Raw genomic sequence first — 19178 nt, 5'->3', positions numbered from 1 at the left:
TAGTTGATAAAGTTCTCTGATGTCAGCAGGATGGTTTTTACCCACTTTGGCTATGTATTTCTGTTCCAAAAACACTTCCAAGAAGGCATCACAGCATAAAAAACTATCAAATTTCACCATCAGCATCGTATCTCTCACAAATTAAATTATCTCAATTGCTTTGATACAGATAATTGCAATCCCTTTGTTTATGAATCTGTCAGATTAAACATTCATGGCCCCTATACAGTAAAAAAAAAAAAACACAAAAAGTATTCCACCTCTAATGAAAGTTTAATCACGATCTGATAGCAGGGGCTTACGGTGAGCTCAGAGCAGCAATTGTGTGGAGTGATCTGTTCGCTGGTCAATAGTAGGGGTAGCACACTTCATCTAGCCGTCTGTGCCAGCCATCTTGCTTGCTTCTCCACAGCCAGACCTCTCTCTCCCATCATAAGAACTTCCTCTTTTCAGTTCCTTGCATTATCCAAATGAATACGGAGGTCTCGGGCCAGGAACAAAGCTCCGAACAGCTGGATTTAGAGGAGATCTCAAGGAAAATTTCATTCCTTGACAAATGGAGGCAAATCTTTAGTTACCACAGGTAAGATGTTCTCATTTTCTCATTTCTTCAGAAACAAAAGGATTTTTGGTGTTTAAGTAATCAACTTACAGGCTGGCAACGTGAGAAATTTCCATTATACGTTTACCTTTAAAATGCTTCAGGCATAACTATTTGTGGACAGAGACTTCCCTAGCAAGGTTGGGGTTTGGGAGGTTTGTGGATGTGAGTGTGAAGAGAGTGAGTAACTTACTTGATGTTTTCTCTTTCATTTAAAGGTTGGAAACCAATAATACAACCCCTCAGGTAATTACTTTTCTCAAAGCCGATGTGTTCTCCTTTAGTTGCTTCTTCAAACAATCACATTAGCAGCATAATCTGCATTTATTCTTTGCACATAATGTCATTCAGGCACTGGCATTTAATGCATGAAAACATAAAACTAGAAAGCCTGTCGATTTTTTTTCTTGTGCTTTTTTATAGATGTATCTTTCTACTTCTAAGAGCTATGTTTTTATCATTAAGAGCATCATATGGTTATTATTTTAGAAAAAAGGTAATATTAAAATCTAAAGTTCCTATATTTGTGAAATAACAGTGGATTCTGACAACCAAGTGCTTCTGTGTCCCTGAAGAAAAGCAGTTTTGAAAATAGTTTTATTCAGCTTGTAAAAAATTGTTTTCCTTTACCATATCAAATAAGAGAAAGATGACTGAATTCTGGTGCTAAAAAGGTATTTTAAAATCTGATATACAATATAAGATGAAAGATGTTCATGCCTCATGTAAATTGAAAAGGTTAGAAGGTAATGGACTTTGTATTTCAGGTATTACTTCAATCACTGAGCAAACAGCACAAAATATTACGGTGGTTTACCTGGCACTAGTATATATGATCAAACAATTGAATCATTAATATTTTAACTATAATGCTAAAGCATCTTGCTCCAAATAGCCTATGATCAAAAGTCTTATTTATGCTAAAACGCTCTTAACCATAGTCTAAATTAGAATCAGAGCAATAACGCTTCTATCTTACTCTTGGAAGTATTAAATGGAGATATCTATCATTTGTGGGGATAGAACATTCAAAAGATAAAACAATCTTTAAAAGAAAAAAAAGTCAAATTATGCCCTACCCAAGGTGAGGAAAACCCATTGGCACAAATGTAAAGATTTTCCATTTGATTTACAAATTGCATCTTAGCTGATCAGTAGTCTGTGACTTGGATGCTGTGCTTCTGAGATAAGAGTCTTTGCCTCTAGGAATAGAGAAAAACTAAAAAGGCAGTTTCCCCCATGTTTCAGCCACCAACAGGACAGATTTGTTTCATGACATTAGTATATAAACTAAGTAAATTTGAAGAAGAGTTGATGTTAACTTACAGTGACATGTCATGAGAATCAGTCAAGAAAAGTGAAAATAATTTTTTTTAAAGGTAGAGGGTAGTTTTTTTTTTTAAGGAAAAAGAACTATTATACTCATTTGTTGGGGAGTAGGAATCTGAAAGAATTAAAAAGAGATAACCTGCCTTCATTTATTGGCCAGTTAACAATGCAATGAGAAATACTTTGTGTAGACTGGAAAGATTCGTTCTAAGTTTGTAAAATGTTGTTTTCTCAAAACAAGAGACAGTGACATTTACATTCTTCTCTAAACATAATTTCAACTCAAGGTCCTGATGGCATTAATTATGTTTCCATAGTTACATTTAACCTCTCCGAGTCACACAGACCTTATGAGAAACCCCTTTGACACAGACACTGGGATGGTTCTGTCGCTTTTGTTGCTATTTATCACAATTTTTAGACATCTTTCAAAGTGAGACGACATTTTCTGAACACTGGTATTTCAGAGAGAGAGAAAGAGAAAATTTAAAACAAGGTCATCACCAGCTCTGTTTGCTTTGTCTTTTGGGTGGTGGTATTTGTACAGAATCATGAATGTAACCATACATCTGCTGATGAAAATGAAGATACAACAGGAATACCTCAGCCCAAGGGACAAGGACATTTGCCATCAAGTGGCCTTTGTTCTATTCCCAACCCCTCTATCATCTCTTCAAAATTGGGCGGCTTTCCTATCTCCCTAACAATGACCACGGTAAGTATAGCTTGTCAATTAAACATGAAATGAAACGTAATCTTCCCAAAACAACAAGGCTGGGGAATCTTATCTGCTGTCATGTGAGAGTATTACTGAAGATAAGACTACAGACGGTTGTTATTGGTAAAAGGAGAATATAATTAAAATGACTTATTTATGGTATTCTTCAAGGACATTGGTGGTGGTACAGCCCTTTCCTCCCAAACTCGGAGGCTCTATTTATTCACTTCCTCAATTTGACAGTGAAATTTGAGAGAGTGAGTTACATTAAAATAACTCACTATAGAAGGTAGGATAGGACAGACTGTCTGAGACAGTGTAGATGTGTAAGAAAGTACCCAGCCTGGACATGTGCAGGAGGGAGAGGGCTGGGGGAACCTGCCAGACCCTGTCCTGGGTAAGAAGCTAATCGCATGAAATAAACAGCTTTCTGGGGCTGCCAATGAATACGCAGATTTGGAAAGAACATGACATTGCAGGATCCAAATCACCAGGATCTGTAAGCTATTGGTCCTAGGCACCATTTGCTCAATTTAAGATTTCCCCAGAGTAGGGGCAAGGGGCTGAGGCAGAGATCCAGCCAGGAGGCAAAACTAGAGGCATCGCATTGGGTCAAAGAGGCCATAACTGGAAGCAATGCCTTGGCAAATGTCCAAAAGGACCAGCTGTCATGGTCAAAAAGATGCCACTGGAAACTGGGGAAGCAGAGGCCAGGGTCAAGCCAAGGTAAAAGTACCAGAGAAGCTAAGAGGTCCCTCTCATTGGCTTGCCCTCCAAAGTAGCCCTTTGAATCAGAAACAAAACTCAGGGCTTCGCAAGACAATTTCCCCATCACTGCCCTATCTCCTACACCTCCACATTACATTCTAGAAGCTCAGGCAGAGAGCTCTACCCAAGGCCTTAAGACTGAGAGTTGGAAGAGGCACTTCCTTCCTGAGGACGTGCTGCCACACATGCGTGATTGCAGAAACAGCCCAGGACCAGCCTAGGCATCTGGGCAAAGGCCAGCAACACTGGCCCTGCAGTCAGGCCTGCCATGTACATCAAGTCGCACAGTTTGTGCACTTCACACAAGACACCAGCTGAGAGGATGAGTGGGGACTAAAACCCTTTGGGGGAAACCACATGAAGCCTAACACAGAGTCTCCATCAGTTTTTTGAGCACGAAGGCTGGTGGCCCCGACTGCAGTATTTCCAGCTCTCAATTTAACCTTTACTTAAGCTCTCTGAGACAGGACACAATCAGATGCAGCAACCACAGCCCCTGGATTTTTTTTTAATCATACAAATCCTCCCAGGCTTCATTGGACAACTTTCTCCACTGTCGCACGTGCAGTACAGATGCCCTGGGAGGCCTCACTTGCTTTTTCTCGTTGTCGAAAATCTGTCTGCCTCCGCTGAGCATGTGGCTCAGACCGCCTGGAATCCCAGCACTTTGAAAGGCCGAGGCGGGTGGATCGCTTGAGGCCAGGAGTTCAAGACCAGACTGGCCAACATGACGAAACCCCACCTCTACTAAAAATACAAAAATTAGCCAGGCACGGTGGCACATGCCTGTAGTCCCAGCTACTCAGGAGGCTGAGGCAGGAGAACTGCTTGAACCCAGGAGGTGGAAGTTGCAGTGAGCAGAGATCCCGCAAATACACTCCAGCCTAGGTGACACAGCAAGACTCTGTCTCAAAAAATACAAAGTACAAAAGGAAGAAGGAAAGAGAAGAAAAGAGAAAAAGGAAAGTAAAGGAAGAAAAGAAAGAAAAAGGTAGAGAAAGAAAGAGAATAAAGAGAAAGAAGAAAAAAAGAAAAGAAATCTATCTGCCTCAATCCACCTTGCTTCCCTCTTTTTGCTCAAATGCCTGAAGTCACAGGAAGATGGGCAGGTCCACAGAGCTCCTGGAACACTGCACTTGACTCAGTGGCCTTGAAGCCTCTTGGTGGAACCTTAAGTTTTGCCTTATACAGATAGTTCATCGCTGCCTTTTCAAGCAATGAAGACAGATAACATGTAATCCTGCCAGGGCCCCCAGGCCTCAGTGATTCTGCTGCCTACACTGTGAAATAGACCAGAAGTTAGAGCAACTATTTGCATTTTACTTGACAAGGAAATGTTTTTAATGAAAAAGTTTAATAAAAATATATTTTTGGCTTCTGCAATGAATTTCTTTGGAGAATGTTATTTTAAAATTTACACATATCTGAAAAATAGGCTACCTTTTATGTGAAAATGAGAGAATTATGATTCTATATTGATACTTGCCTGTAAAAGAAGTAAATTCCAGAAGGTTCCTAAAACACAACAGTGGGTACAAGGGAGACGTGGATGGGAGAGTGTCTTCACCACATACCTTTTCCTTTCTCTGGATTTTGAACCACGTGAATATACTATTTTTTAAACACACGCACAAATTTTCAAAACAGAAAAAGCATTCACAGATGTTTGCTAAATCTCCTAGTCTTTCTCTGTATTAGGGAGGTTAAAAACTCTGAGTCTGGATATTCCCAGTTATTTACAATCACAAACATGATACAACCGGGGGCTGCCCATGACTATGCCAAGGGTAGTGTTCTCCTTTGGAAAAGGCTGGAAGACAAAAGATTTAGAAATGAAGTTGATGGAGTGTTAAGAAAGTCCCAGAAATAGAGATAACTGATTTTTCTTAAAAAAAAAAAAAAAAGAATTTGGATTTATTCCCATTATATGGGCCAGATGATCATGTGTCCTTTAAATAGCAGTAGCATTAATTAAACACATCCTGGGAATTCAGGATGATGAGCTTGGGATTCTAAATATGCTTGTTCTAAGGAAGCAGGTTGGAAGTTTGACCAATTCTAATCTATGCTTCAGCAGTGCAGCCACCTGGCAAATTGTCAGAGCTATTGAATCCTAATGCTCACTCCAGAAGGCCTTTTGTTGTCATTCTGCTGTTCTTTTCTCTGTTTGGATTAGGAATGCATGGCATTTCCTGACACTGGCACACACCGTCTCTTTGCTGGGAATCTTCTCTGAAAGTGGGGGTTGGGTAAAGCACTCTATGCACCTTCGCCTTCCTTAGCTCTCCTGTTTCTTACCTTTTGCTGCCCTCTTTCCAATACTACAGCCTTCTTCCTTCACCCAACCTGACATCTTTGAATGTGTGTGGAGAAGCAAACTCTGGCCAAGGTGAAATCGTGGGAAAGGTGAGCATCACCTCTAGGCTCTTCCACCAGCCTCACCTAATGGTCTTCCTTTTCTCCAGTGGCAGTTTCTCCCCGTCTCCCACTCCCAATCCCTTTTCTGGACTCAGCCTTGAACACATTTCTGTAGCTGCAATATCATCCAGAAGTATCACAGCAACAATGTAATACTAAGAGACCAAAATATTCTGGAGACACTCAAATAAATGAATCTCTAAAAGGCGACAATAGGCAGGGTGTGCTTTTTGGGAGAAGGAAGCACAGCCTGGCATCCCCCCATAAGGTCTAGCTCATAGATGGGCCTTGATAGGTACAAATTAATTCAGTGCCTCTGGATAATCTACTAGTGCACCTCAGGCTAGAGTAGGGGTGTCCTTTGTGTACCCTCCAGACGCATGGTCCACCCTTTCCAGCCTACTCTCTGCCCAGTAGCGGGGCGGACCTGTAGAGAGGCTGACCTCCATCAACAGGGCACCCTGCTCCTCTGGCTTCCTGTTGAATCTGAGCAATGGGGAGCCTGAAAGGAAACTAAAGGGAGGGAAGGGAAGTGAAGGAAGTCAGGTTGCTCGTGGCTCCCTCTCCTCTCACAGCGGTCCTCTCCCCAGCTCTCTCTTCTTTCTGGTTCAAGTCACCATTCCTTTGCGTGCTCCTTCAGGGCTAGGGGTCATAATGACTTCCCACTGTTGCTGGGACACTACATTACCCACAGTGGTGTCCCTACACCCAACCCACATCTTTATAAATAGTCTCTGTCTTAAATGTTCCTCAAATTAATTATCTGACTTGAGAATGCCATCTGTTTCCTGCTGGGACACTGGCTGCTACAAGTTGAAAGGCTTGCATTTGAGTCTGGGCACTACCATTAACTACATATGTGACCTTGCAAGTGCCACTTAGCTGTTCTGGGCCTCTAGTCTTTTCACTGTAAAATGAAAGAGTCAAATTAGAATTTTAAAAATTCAACAAATACTTATTTTGAGCCTACTGCATACCAGGCACTATACCAGATGCTAAGAAATTGATGGCAGACATGATAGAACCAAGAGTTTCCTACTCTATTCGTCGGTCTAGGATAGAAATGTCTTCTTAGAACTCACTAATTCTGAAAGCTCTGATTCCATGATGGTCTAGTAATTCACAAGGCAAGAAGAGATTTAGGGAAGGAGCTTCAAAGAGGATTGGTCTACCTCAAATTAGGGGTGGGCAGGTGGTCACAGGAAAGCTCTAAACCCAGGGACAAAGTGCAAGGCAGTCAGGGTAAAAAGATTAAACCTGTTGGAAAGAATGAATGAGGGCCTCTATCTTTGAATGTGTGTGTGATAAATGATGATCACCGTCACTGTCATCATAGCAATCAAATGGAACGAAGTGCCAGGAAAGAAAGGAATTCTTCACAAATATAGAATACTAGCAAAGCACAAAGAGAAAACTATAAACCATGCTTGATTGTATTAATAATCATGGCAGCCACTTATTAGGACCATTTACCATCTGCTTCTAGTTACTAGACAGCACAACAGCACATGTAGTTATGTGTCAGGTTAATCTCAGTCTAAATAGTATTTGATATTTGAAAGTAAATGTTACACAAGTTAAGTCGGGTCATGTTCGTCACACTGGCCAGTGGGGCCTGGCCAGAGAGACCCGCAGCCCCTCCGTTCTCCAGCCTCCTCAGAGGGACAGCTGGAGAGAGAAGCTTTCTAGTTGGAGGTGGGAACTGGCAACAGAAACACAAGTGTGGTTTGCCTTGCAGAACTTTTTAAATTGAAGTTAAATTCTAAGCCTTCTTAGTTTCAACGGTCTTAATCTTCTGCATTTCTACACGGCTTTTCCTCTCTTACTGATGCCAGTCTCTGGTCTTCTTCCATCTGTGTTAGGACTTTCTTCCATACAGCACAAGATGTTCCTGGGTAGACAGGCTGTGTTTTCACAAAGGTAGTAACACCCTACACTCACTTAGAACTTACGGTTCCCAAAGTCCTTTTCCATGCTTCTCTTTCAGTTAGAGCCAGGATGTGGACCAAGCAAGGGTCACCCCATTTCTGGTTAAGTAAATTAAGTCTTAGCGAGTTTCAGTAATTTGTCCAAGTTCACATGGTCAGTAAGGAGCAGAACTGGGGCTTCCCTGCCCTTGAGTTGGGAGCAGTCTTTCTGTACTGTGCAATCTTCAATGTCAGGGAGATATTTTCCATTAGTTTTCAATGCCTGTCCTAGGGATGTTCAGGGTCGAGGGCCCTCCTTGGCCATAGCACATACCAAGTCTGTCTTCCAGAGCAGCCTCTGTGCCTCTTCGCTGCCTCTCCTTGATGTGCTGTTGCTTGGAGACAGAGAACGCACGGTTTTTCTTCAAGTGGGTCCTTGCTCACACTGAAATGCACCTGCACCTTTTCTTGGTACAAACAATCTTTTCTTTTGAGGGTGGAAGTAGAGATGGCCAGGAAATAAATTCTAACCTTAAACCAGCCCCTGGGCCAATCATAGGAAGAATGTTACAGTTGCATGCTTCTCCCACATCTTTCCTTTTATAAAACCAGTAGGGCCTGCTCTCGGGTCCTGCTCCATGCACAGCTGGGAAGAGGCACCTTGGCTCTGGGCCCAGTGAGCTCCATGCTCCATTTGTCCACACTCTGAATGGCTGCAAGTACCTGAATATGATATTCAAAGTCATCCAGGATCAGGCTCAGGATACTTTCCAATCTGAGCTTCTACTCATCTTTCCACCCCTTGGCGCGCGCGCACACACACACACACACACACACACACACACACAGTTCCAGTCACACCGAACTCTTACTCCTCATCCCAGGACACCCCAGGTACTGATGTGTGCGTGTTTGCAGATCTTTCTCTCTTTCCAGCCTCCCCACTGTTACAGGTAATAGGCTGGTGTGTGGCGTGTTCCAGAGTGTGGATGTGTCTCTCTGCTGTAACAAGGGATGCTTCTAGGGATACGGCATTAAGTAACATATTATGTATCATTGAGTTACCTAGTGAGAAAGGGATCCCCTTCTCTACTCTGACAGATCAGAGAGACGGACAGTACAGTAAAGGGCAGTACACATTCACACCTCTTTAATACTTCTGACCTTCCTTTTAAATTAGTAAGAGTACAAGGCCCAATCAGAGCTTTCACAGGCAGCAGTTTCTAGCTGTAATTTATGTTGTTTTATTTTCATATTTTTAGCATGTGTGGCAAATGATTTTGATTCCTCTTTAGTTTATATAAAGTATCCTTCTTAAATATTTTCTAAGTTACAAAATGCATCCCAAGCTAGTGAAGAGTATTAACTAGATAGATTTTACCTCTCTGCCACCTCCACCAGAACAGGTGCTGGTATCCATGGCTGAGAGACCCATAGATGTTTCACATCATAGGACCTTTGTGCAGGCAACCCCCAATACCAGCCAGGAGCCTGGTAGACTTGCTGGTGGCTAGATCCAGAAGACAGACAACAATCACTACAGCTCAGCTTTCGGGAAGCCACATCCATAGAAAAAGGGAGCGAGCACTACATCAAGGGAACGCCCCGTGGGACAAAAGAATCTGAATCACAGCCTTCACTCCTAGATCTTCCTTCTGACAGAGTCTACCCAAATGAGAAGAAACCAGAAAACCAACTATGGTAATAAGACAAAACAAGGTTTTTTGACATGCCCCCCCCCAAAAAAAAAATCACACTAGCTCACCAGCAATGAACCCAAACAGAATAAATCCCTGATTTACCTGAAAAACGATTCAGGAGATTAGTTATTAAGCTAATCAGGGAGACACCAGAGAAAGGTGAAGCCCAATGTAGGAAGTCAAAAAAAGAATTGTACAAGAAGTGAAGGGAGAAATATTCAAGGAATAGATAACATAAATGAAAAACAACCAAAACTTCAGGAAACAATGGGTCCACTTACAGCAATGCAAAACACTCTGGAAAGTCTCAGCAACAGAATTGAACAAGTAGAAGAAAGAAATTCAGAGCTCGAAGACGAGGTCTTCAAATTAACCCAATCCAACAAAGACAAAGAAAAAGGAATCCGAAAATATGAACAAAGCGTCCAGGAAGTCTGGGATTGTGTTAAATGACCAAACCTAAGAATAATCGGCATCTCTGAGGAAGAAGAGAAATCTAAAAGTTTGGAAAACATGCTTGGGGGAATAATTGAAGATAACGTCCCCAGCCTTACTAGAGGGGAAGGCTCTCATTTCTTTCCCCTCTTTTCAAACATAGACATCCAAATGTAAGAACCACAAAGAACAACTGGGAAATTCATCGTGAAAAGATGATCACCTAGGCACATTGTCATCAGGTTGTCTAAAGTTAAGATGAAGGAAAGAATCTTAAGAGCTGTGAGACAAGGCCAGGTGGTTTCACACCTATAATCCCAGCACTCCGGGAGGCCGAGGTGAGCAGATCACCTGAGGCCAGGAGTTCAAAAGCGGTCTGGCCAATATGGCAAAACCTCGTCTCTACCAAAAACACAAAAATGAGCTGGGTATGGTGGCACACGCCTGTAATCCCAGCTACTCAGGAGGCTGAGGCAGGAGAATCACTTGAACCCAGAGGTGGAAGTTGCAGTGAGCCAAGATCATGCCACTGTACTCCAGCCTGGGCAGCAGAGTGAGACTCCACCTCAAAACAAAACCAAACAAAAAGAGCTTTGAGACCAAAACACCAGGTAACCTATAAAGGAAAACCTATCAGATTAACAGTAGATTTCTCAGCAGAAATCCCACAAGCTAGAAGAGATTGGGGCCCTATCTTCAGCCTCTTCAAGTATTAATAAGATAATAATTGGTACACAAAAATGATAGAAAACATAAAGATGGCACATACATGATTAAAGATAGGTGTTAAGAGAACGGGTAACCCAGCTATGTCGACTAGCTGGGTGAACAAAGGCAAATACTCTCACCTCTTTGTGCTTCAGTTCCCTCATCCAGACAAAAGCTGGATAATGGCACCTACTTCATAAAATTAAATGAAGGGAATAAATGGGAAGCATTTATCCCAGTGCCTGGTACATAGAAAATGCTCAGTAAATGCTAGATGCCGTTGACCAGCCTCGTTCAAATGCTAGTTCTTCCAGGAAGCCCTCCTGAGTGCTTCAATCAGTTCTCTCTCCTGCCGCCGTTTACTTAAGGAGAGTCACATGTTCTGTCTTGTACACAGCTGTGGGGTATTAGACTTTTACATAACTATATCCCACACAGGACCTAGTACGTGCTAAATGATCAATCAGTCTTTGATTACGAATAGATTCCCTTTTTTTCCCATACATTTGGTTTATAAAAATCTTGTTCCCATCTTTCTGGGAAGCTCTAAAAGATCGTCTTGAATCTCAGCGTGCTGCAGAGTATTTAGGAAAACCTCAAAGACCCTGAGACAGAGAGAATGCTTGTTTCATATCATTAAAATTGCGACTGTACTAGGCTAGATACATGAGGTCCTGCCTGTTCCCTTTTTGTGGAGTGAGAGACAAAAACCCAAAGATGGGAGAGGCACGGGTGACAGTCACAGTTATGGGGCAAGAGCTGTAGACACAGAGCAGCTGCGGTGAACTACAAGGTAGATGGCTGGCAAAGGAAGGTGAGACGCGAGGGACAAATGTTGTCTAGGCATCTTCTGCCCAGGACTTCACACAATTAAAACTGAGGACTAGAGTAATATGTAAGCCTGAATGCAGAAGGGACGAGGCCCACCTCCTTGGTTTCACCATGAGGAATATGTCTCGGAAAAATTATCTTTGGTTGAATCAATTCTATCCCCTTTTCAGAAGCTGCAGCAGATTCTGTTTGGAAACACAGTCCGTGTCTTCAGCTATAACTGGAAAAAGGCCTATTTCAGATTCCACGATCCTTTTTCTGAACTAGCTTTCACTCTGGAAGTGGGAAAGGTAATGGCCAGTTTATAATTTTAAAAAATCTTAATCCCATGTTACTTATCCATGTACCCTCTCTGTCTACATCCATGTAAATTCATGTTATTATAATCATATGTAGAAATATATTTATAATATAAAGTTTAACCTTAAATGATAACAGACTATTTAAAATTACCTTGTAACACATCTAAAAATCTGATATGGGCTGGGCACGGTGGCTCACGTCTGTAATCCCAGCACTTTGGGAGGCTGAGGTGGGTAGATCACCTGAAGTCAGGAGTTCAAGACCAGCCTGGCCAACATGGTAAAACCCCGTCTCTACTAAAAATACAAAAATTAGCTGGGTATGGTGGCACATGTTTGTAATCCCAAGTACTCGGGAGGTTGAGGTAGGAGAATAGCTTGAACCTGGAAGGCAGAGGTTGCAGTGAGACAAGGTCAGGCCACTGCACTCCAGCCTGGAAGACAGAGTGAGAGTCCATCTCAAAAAAAAAAAAAAAAAAAAAAAAAAAACTGATATGAAGCAGGGACATGGTGAAGGCAGGATGGAGGACATACATCCCCAGTCACCAGCACACAGGTCTCCACAAAGATGCTGGACATTGCAGAATCCAGCCCAGCCATAGCACCAGCCGTGGCCGCAGAAAGGAGTGCAACAAATATAGCATGGTGTCCCTTTGCAAAGCTCCAGGGAATACCAGAAGGGAAAAGCCCGCAGAGAAGAATCGATAACATTAATTTCCAAGAGTTCTCTTTTGTAATGTTGGCCCATGTGGTTCCCCTACACTTGTAAAGTCGCTCCGTCTCACACCTCGTCATTCATCCTCATTTCAGGGAGGGGCCCGAAGCATTCAGATGGCTGTGCAAGGATCCATCATCAAATACTTGTTGTTTACCAGGAAAGGAAAAGACTGTAACCTTGGCAGGTAACAGGACTGTGAAAAGTACTTGAATTATCCATTTCACTAGAATCTTTATATACTAAATAATCATAACTGAAAAATTCAGGTTGTCTCAGGAAGGAAATCTGCCTCCTAAGACAGAAATGGCCCTGTTTGTCCCAGAGAGGCTGGATTTCGCCACTGGGAAGGGCTTTGCTGGAGTCATTCTGAATGTTCAGTTGCAGAGATCATGTTGACAGGTTTTATGCTCTACTGCAGACCACCCTGTCAGGTAGAATTAAGCACCAGGTCTCAGGTGGGCCTGCTTGTTCGTATTTGATGGGAAGCGCTAACCTAACAATTAGGAGGAATAAAGGGGTGATATAAACAACCTGATAAATGATCAAACCTCCTATTTAACCAGGCTGGTAAGGTATGATGTTTAGTTTTTGCCTATTTTTAAAGATCAGCTCAAGTTTATTCAAATTACTTTATTCTTAGAAGCTAACAAGCCCCTATCATGTGCAAAGCCCTATGCTAGATATTAGAGGAAATATAAATACTCTAACCTCAGGCAGGTGAAGTTATTACCCCCCAAAGAGGCACTAAATGTATAATATATTCTCAGATTGTGAACTGCCAGGTTCCCTAGAAGCAGAGCCCATGACGGGGATTTTTGACGCAAGTGATTTATAAAGCAAATGCCCTCAGGAGAACACTGTAAGGGAGTGAGGGAACCAGGACAGGGAAGGAGAAGCTGAGGAAGACCGTGGTTTCCAGCAACATCAGTCTGATTTCACTGGGAGCTCGGCATACGGATTGCCCTGCAGAGCCAGCCCCGTCTTCAGATGAGGGAGCAGGCCTTCTGTACCTCTTACTCCAATCAGGCACTGGCTGTGGGCCATTCTTAGGGAGGAGGCATAACTCCTGGTCACTTCTGGGCAAGGTGGCTTCAATCCTTCAGAGAAAGTAGAAAAGTGGGAGCCACTGGCCACAGTACCCAAAGCAGCTGGGGATGAGTCCATCTCCCGAGTAAAATGGATTACAGGGAATTCCAATGGAACACACACATTTGTCACATAAATGTAAGGCACGTAGCACAGCACTGCACCTGGCCTGTGGCAAATATTAAATAAATGTGAATAAGTAACTACATCTGCAGGCATGCTGCATGAAGCCTTCCTGAGCCCCCAGTCACAAGGTCTCTACTTCCCGTTTTTTCTCATAGACTCTGTTATTCTCATTCTATCTTGCAATAGGGTTTTGGAGTATTAGGCTCCCTGTTACTTTTTTTTTTTTTTTTTCTGAGACAGAGTCTTGTTCTGTTGTCCAGGCTGGAGTGCAATGGTGCAATGTCAGCTCACTGCAACCTCTGCCTCCCGAGTTCAAACCATTTTCCTGCCTCAGCCTCCTGAGTAGCTGGGACTACAGGTGTTCACCACCATGCCCGGCTAATTTTTGTATTTTCAGGAGAGATATGGTTTCGCCATGTTGCCCAGGCTGGTCTTGAACTCCTGACCTCAAGTATCCATCTGCCTCAGCCTCCCAAGGTACTGGGATTACAGGCATGAGCCACCATGGCTGGCCTTTTGTTATTTCTGTACCTCCACAGAGCTAGATAGATTGTATAAATCATTGCTGAGTTAATTAATCCTTATCCATGTTTCTTTAGAGAGACTACAGTTCTTAATGTTAAATATTTAGGAAATAAGCAGCGTAAAGGTCTCCCACTGTGTAAAGACTGGCTCCTACTTCTTGGGAAGACTGGATAGATCCTGAGTGTGTTCAGCGCAGTATAAAATTCAAGGGCAGGAACTCGGGAGCCAGGTGAGCTGGGTGTAAATCACTGCTCTCTGACTTTGAAGATGAATGACCAGGAACAAATTACTTCTCATATCTTTGTCTCACTTTCCTGACCTCCAAAATGGGAGTAATACTAGTGTCTACATTACAGGGCTGTTGTGGGATAGGTGTGAAGTGCATACACAGTGCTGAGGCTCAGTGAGTGCCGGGTCAGTGTAACCTACAGACCAATAGGGGAGATCCGCGGTGGCCATCGGATGGTGCATAGGATGTGATTAGGCAGAAAGGACAGATGTGGACGCTAAAAGCAGAAGTGCATGAGAAAAGACATGGAGATGGAGTGCCTGTTCAGAGGACCGGTCCCTCTGGGGAAGAGGGTTTGCAAAATGGAAACCTGCAGATAACGCTACAAGGATTGTTGTGACTGAGCTTGAAACAGGCCTTTTTTATCAGCTGACGAGTCTGGATTGATTCCTGCTTGAGTTCAGGAGAAAAGATAGTGTTGGGATTCCTGGGGGTCATATTGCACAGGGTAAGACTGGCTGAGGTCATAGCAGAAAGGAAAAGGCCCTCAGTGACATTCTCACATTGTAGGTCAACACCCTCTGCTGCCCATATTCGGAAGAGAACACAAAATTGAAGGCCACAGCACATGGCTAGGTGATGTTCTTTACAATGGTTTCCTACCCCTGCTTCTGCATTGTAGCTTACGTGAAATAAGCAAGAAGGAACAGGACCAAGCCCTGGCTGCGGCACTTGCTGGCATCCTGTGGGCTGCAGGAGCAGCTCAGAAGGCCACCATCTGTCTTGTTTCTGAGGAGACTTATGTTGCCTCGACTCCAGACTACTCCGTGGACAATTTCACTAAGCGAGTAAGTGAAATATGGTAATAACAGTCCTCCCTGTCCTGCCAGATGAAAGGCCAACGAATCCTGAGCATGTAATAGATTTACCATGGATATGCAGGTGGGGCCCCATCCATGCTCCTGATGTGAGTGGAGGAAAATACCAAGGGCTATAAGTGATCCAAGCAGACAAAGCAGGGAGTCCAGTTGTAAATTCCTCCTTCCGGAATTCACCCTGAACAAGAGTATCTCCCATCGGAAATCATCACAAAGTATATTTCCATATCCACAGTCTGAAAGACAGCTAAATTTCACCTATTAGACAAAAATCTCTTTCTAGTTTTACTGCTCAAGATATTACATGATTTCAACCTGAGGAATGCTGGTGATGCTGGTGGCTACCCAGTCTCATCGTATATGTTTCGCATGGCCCTCTGTAAGATAATATGTCAGTTTTTTGTAATGTGATTATGCAATGAAACAAAAATCTCACTTGTGGCAAAACAGTGAGTTGACATCTCTTAGATGTAACTTTCATCTTCCTTTTCATTTTTATCTTCTGTTCCTGATTTATAGCTCCAGCTGTTTGAATTTTTAGAGAAAGAAGCTGCTGAGAAATTCATCTATGATCACCTACAATGTGTAAGTGTCTAAGTGTTAATTCCTTTATGTTGCCTGATCTTACAGGGATCTTCTTCCTTTGATAAAGTCTATTTCCAATGATGCCTGTTAAGAAAACCAGGTCATTTTGAGGGCTAAGAAGGGCAGAATGAGAGAACAAAAAAGATCTGCCTCTTCCTCCTCACAACCTAGAAAGAGGCCAGATCACACACAGACCCACCCACAAATGCCTCTTTTTCTTCGGTTAATCAAGACCAGAGAATAATACATTAGAGTATGTAACCAATATTTCTTTTGCAGCAAGAGAGAATGTTAAAGCAGTCTTGTGTCATCTAATGAATGAAAAATAAAAATGGTGAAAAAATAAAATAAGGTTCTTATCTAAGCTGTCAAAGCATTCACATTGACTCCACATAATTGGCTTCTGGCCTTAAAAAGGTGGTCCTGTTTCACCTCGTCTATCAGCACCTTCCGTACAATGTCCTCCACTGCAACAATTCTTCCTCACCCCCAGAGTGGACAGGGGACAAAGAAGGGTGCAGTGATGGTAGAAAATGAAAGGTACATTTTTAAGAATCCTCTATGGAGAAAAGAATAAAAGCTGATTTTCTGAAAAATCAGAAATATACAATGTGAAAGCAGAGGGCAATTAGCAAGATAACCATGAAGTGATACAACTGTTCATAGTATGGAGCAGGGAAAGCTGATCTCACAGGTCTGTTGTTAACTTGTATGGTAGACAGAGGACTAGTCCCCCTAAAGAGGTCCAAACTCTATATCCGGGACTTGTGAATACATTACATTACATGGCAAAGGGGAATTAAGGTTGCTACTCAGCTGACTTTAAAATAGGGGAAAAGTCCTGGATGACCCAGGTGGGCCATGTGGAATCACAAGGGTCATTAATACGGAAGAGAAAGCAAAAGAGGAAGTCAGAGAGAAGCGATAGGAGAAGAGCGCCCCCTGTTGTTGCTGGCTTGGATCCGCTTCGATGACCGAAGAGCAGAGCCACGAACTAAGGAATATGGGGCAGGGCCTTTAGAAACTGATGAGGACTACGAAACAGATTTTTCTCTAGCATTGCTAAAAGAAAAGCTGTCCTGCTGACATCGTGATTTTTAGCTCATTAAGACCCATTTCAGACTTCTGACTTGTAGAACTATAAGATCATAAATCTGTATTGTTTAAGCTATTACATTTACGGTAATTTGTTACAGCAGCAATATGAACCTAGTAAAACTAGTATGATAGATTTGAAGTACCTGACATGAAATATTGAGCTAGAAGCCTGCTTAGGGATTCTTCGTTGTGGGCAGGAGACACTGAATGGGGTTACACAGATACAGAGTATCCATTTAAGAAATGACCCTTTTAGCAAAAAGAGGCAAATCCCTCCCCTGGCCACCCCGTCTTCCATCTCCTCAACTCAAATCTGGGAGAATCTGATTCAATAAATAGGAAGAACCTGCCCCGCCCCCCCCCGGCCCCACCCATATCTGCAAGAAATTCTTAAATTTAGCCATGGTTGAGATCAGAGGATCAGAGCTGAAGCTATATACAAGCTTCCCCAGTCAAGACTAACAGTTGAGCTGGAATAATGAAGGCCCTGTACAGAAGTGGGCTCTGAAACATAAGTGGGCTTGACACGAGAGCTAAACATTACCTTAGCCACACTGGGCAAGTGCAGGTGCCATTTCCTGAGTGAGGGGGACTTGATGGTATATATATTCCTTTCAAGGACCTCCCCAAGACAGGGTTGCACATTGTGATTAGCACCCCATCCAGAACTTTACCAAACCCCCCTCACTATCAAAATGCATCAATCCTGTGTCTCATTCTATTTGGCAGAGATCTCAAGCTAGAAGTCTGAGGGCTACATGTGAGCTGCAGATCTTTTGTTATGAGTTGAACTGTGTCCCCCAAAAATGATACGTTGGAGTTCTAACCTCCTTTCCCGGTACCTGTGAATATGGACCTTATTGAAAATAAGGTCTTTTAGATGTGATCAAGTTAAGATGAGGTCGTACTCAATTCTGTTGGGCCCTAATCCAGTGGCTGGTATCTTTATAAGAAAAGGAAAAACTTGAACACAGACACACAGGAAGAACACCATGTGATAACGGAAGCAGAGATCAGAGTGATGCTTCTACAAGCTAAGGAAGGCCAGCAAGCACCAGAAACCAGGAAGATGCAAGGAAGGATCCTCCCTGAGGGCCTTCAGAGAGAGCATGGCCCTACCTTGATTTCAGACTTCTAGCTTCCCAAACTGTGACAGACTACATTCCTATTGTTTTAAACCATTTGGTTTTCTGTAGTCTTTCATGGCAGCCCCAGGATACAAACACACCTGTCTATAATTAGCCTACAGTGTTGCTTTTTACAAATCTGAATCAGTGAATGTCAGAAGCAATCAGGAAATTCCATATAAAAACCTACATTTTTGGTTTTTATCAAAAAATCAGAAAATCTGGCCACACAGGACCTATATTCTTGCATGTCCTCAATTAGCTGACATGAGGCAGCTACCCTCATTAGACAAGTTTTCATAGACTGAATGATGTCCACATCCTAATCCCAGAAACATATTAATACAGTAGTCCCTCTTTTTTTTTTTTTTTTTTTTTTTTCCTGAGATGGAGTTTCGCTCTTGTTACCCAGGCTGGAGTGCAACGGCGCGATCTCGGCTCACCGCAACCTCCGCCTCCTGTTCAGGCAATTCTCCTGCCTCAGCCTCCTGAGTAGCTGGGATTACAGGCAAGCGCCACTATTCCCAGCTAATTTTTTGTATTTTTAGTAGAGACGGGGTTTCACCATGTTGACCGGGATGGTCTCGATCTCTTGACCTCATGATCCACCCGCCTCGGCCTCCCAAAGTGCTGGGATTACAGGCTTGAGCCACTGCGCCCGGCCACAGTAGTCCCTCTTTATCCTTGGTTTTGCTTTCGGCTGATTCCATTACCCTGGTCAACCAGGGTCCAAAAATACTAAATAGAAAATTCCAGAAATAAGCAATTCATAAGTTTTAAATTGCATGCTATTCTGAGCACTGTGATGAAATATCTTGCCATCTCAATCCATCCCACCCAGGATGTGAATAATTCCTATGTCCAGTGGGTCCACACTGTGGAGGCTCCACACCCGTTAGTCACACAGTGACAGTCATGTCGTGGCATTACAATGCCTATGTTCAAGTAACCCTCATTTTACTTAATAATGGCACCCAAACACAAGAATAATGCTGCCAGTATATTGCTATAAATGTTCTACACTATTATTGTTATTAATTACTGTGCCTAATGTAAAACTTTTTCAAAAGTATGTATATATAGAAAAAA

General features: G+C 42.8%; 1 protein-coding gene across 1 annotated transcript in view; it reads left to right on the top strand.

Annotated features, from left to right (window-relative positions):
- The first annotated feature begins 470 nt into the window (after positions 1–470).
- The window catches only part of MINDY4B (MINDY family member 4B), a 36682-nt gene continuing 17974 nt past the window's right edge, over positions 471–19178 (top strand). The window contains exons 1-7 of the mRNA XM_021669547.2: positions 471–583; positions 820–847; positions 2478–2645; positions 11586–11705; positions 12528–12619; positions 15084–15249; positions 15799–15864. Coding sequence (XP_021525222.2) covers positions 471–583; positions 820–847; positions 2478–2645; positions 11586–11705; positions 12528–12619; positions 15084–15249; positions 15799–15864 — 753 coding nt within the window. The remainder of the gene's footprint in view (positions 584–819; positions 848–2477; positions 2646–11585; positions 11706–12527; positions 12620–15083; positions 15250–15798; positions 15865–19178) is intronic.

Source organism: Aotus nancymaae, unplaced genomic scaffold (assembly GCF_030222135.1).
Source record: "Aotus nancymaae isolate 86718 unplaced genomic scaffold, 86718_ANA_hifiasm-v0.15.2.pri h1tg000019l, whole genome shotgun sequence".
In the NCBI taxonomy this organism is placed as follows: domain Eukaryota; kingdom Metazoa; phylum Chordata; class Mammalia; order Primates; family Aotidae; genus Aotus; species Aotus nancymaae.
Note: the sequence above shows the minus strand (reverse complement) of the source record. Positions and strands in the feature narration are given on the sequence as shown.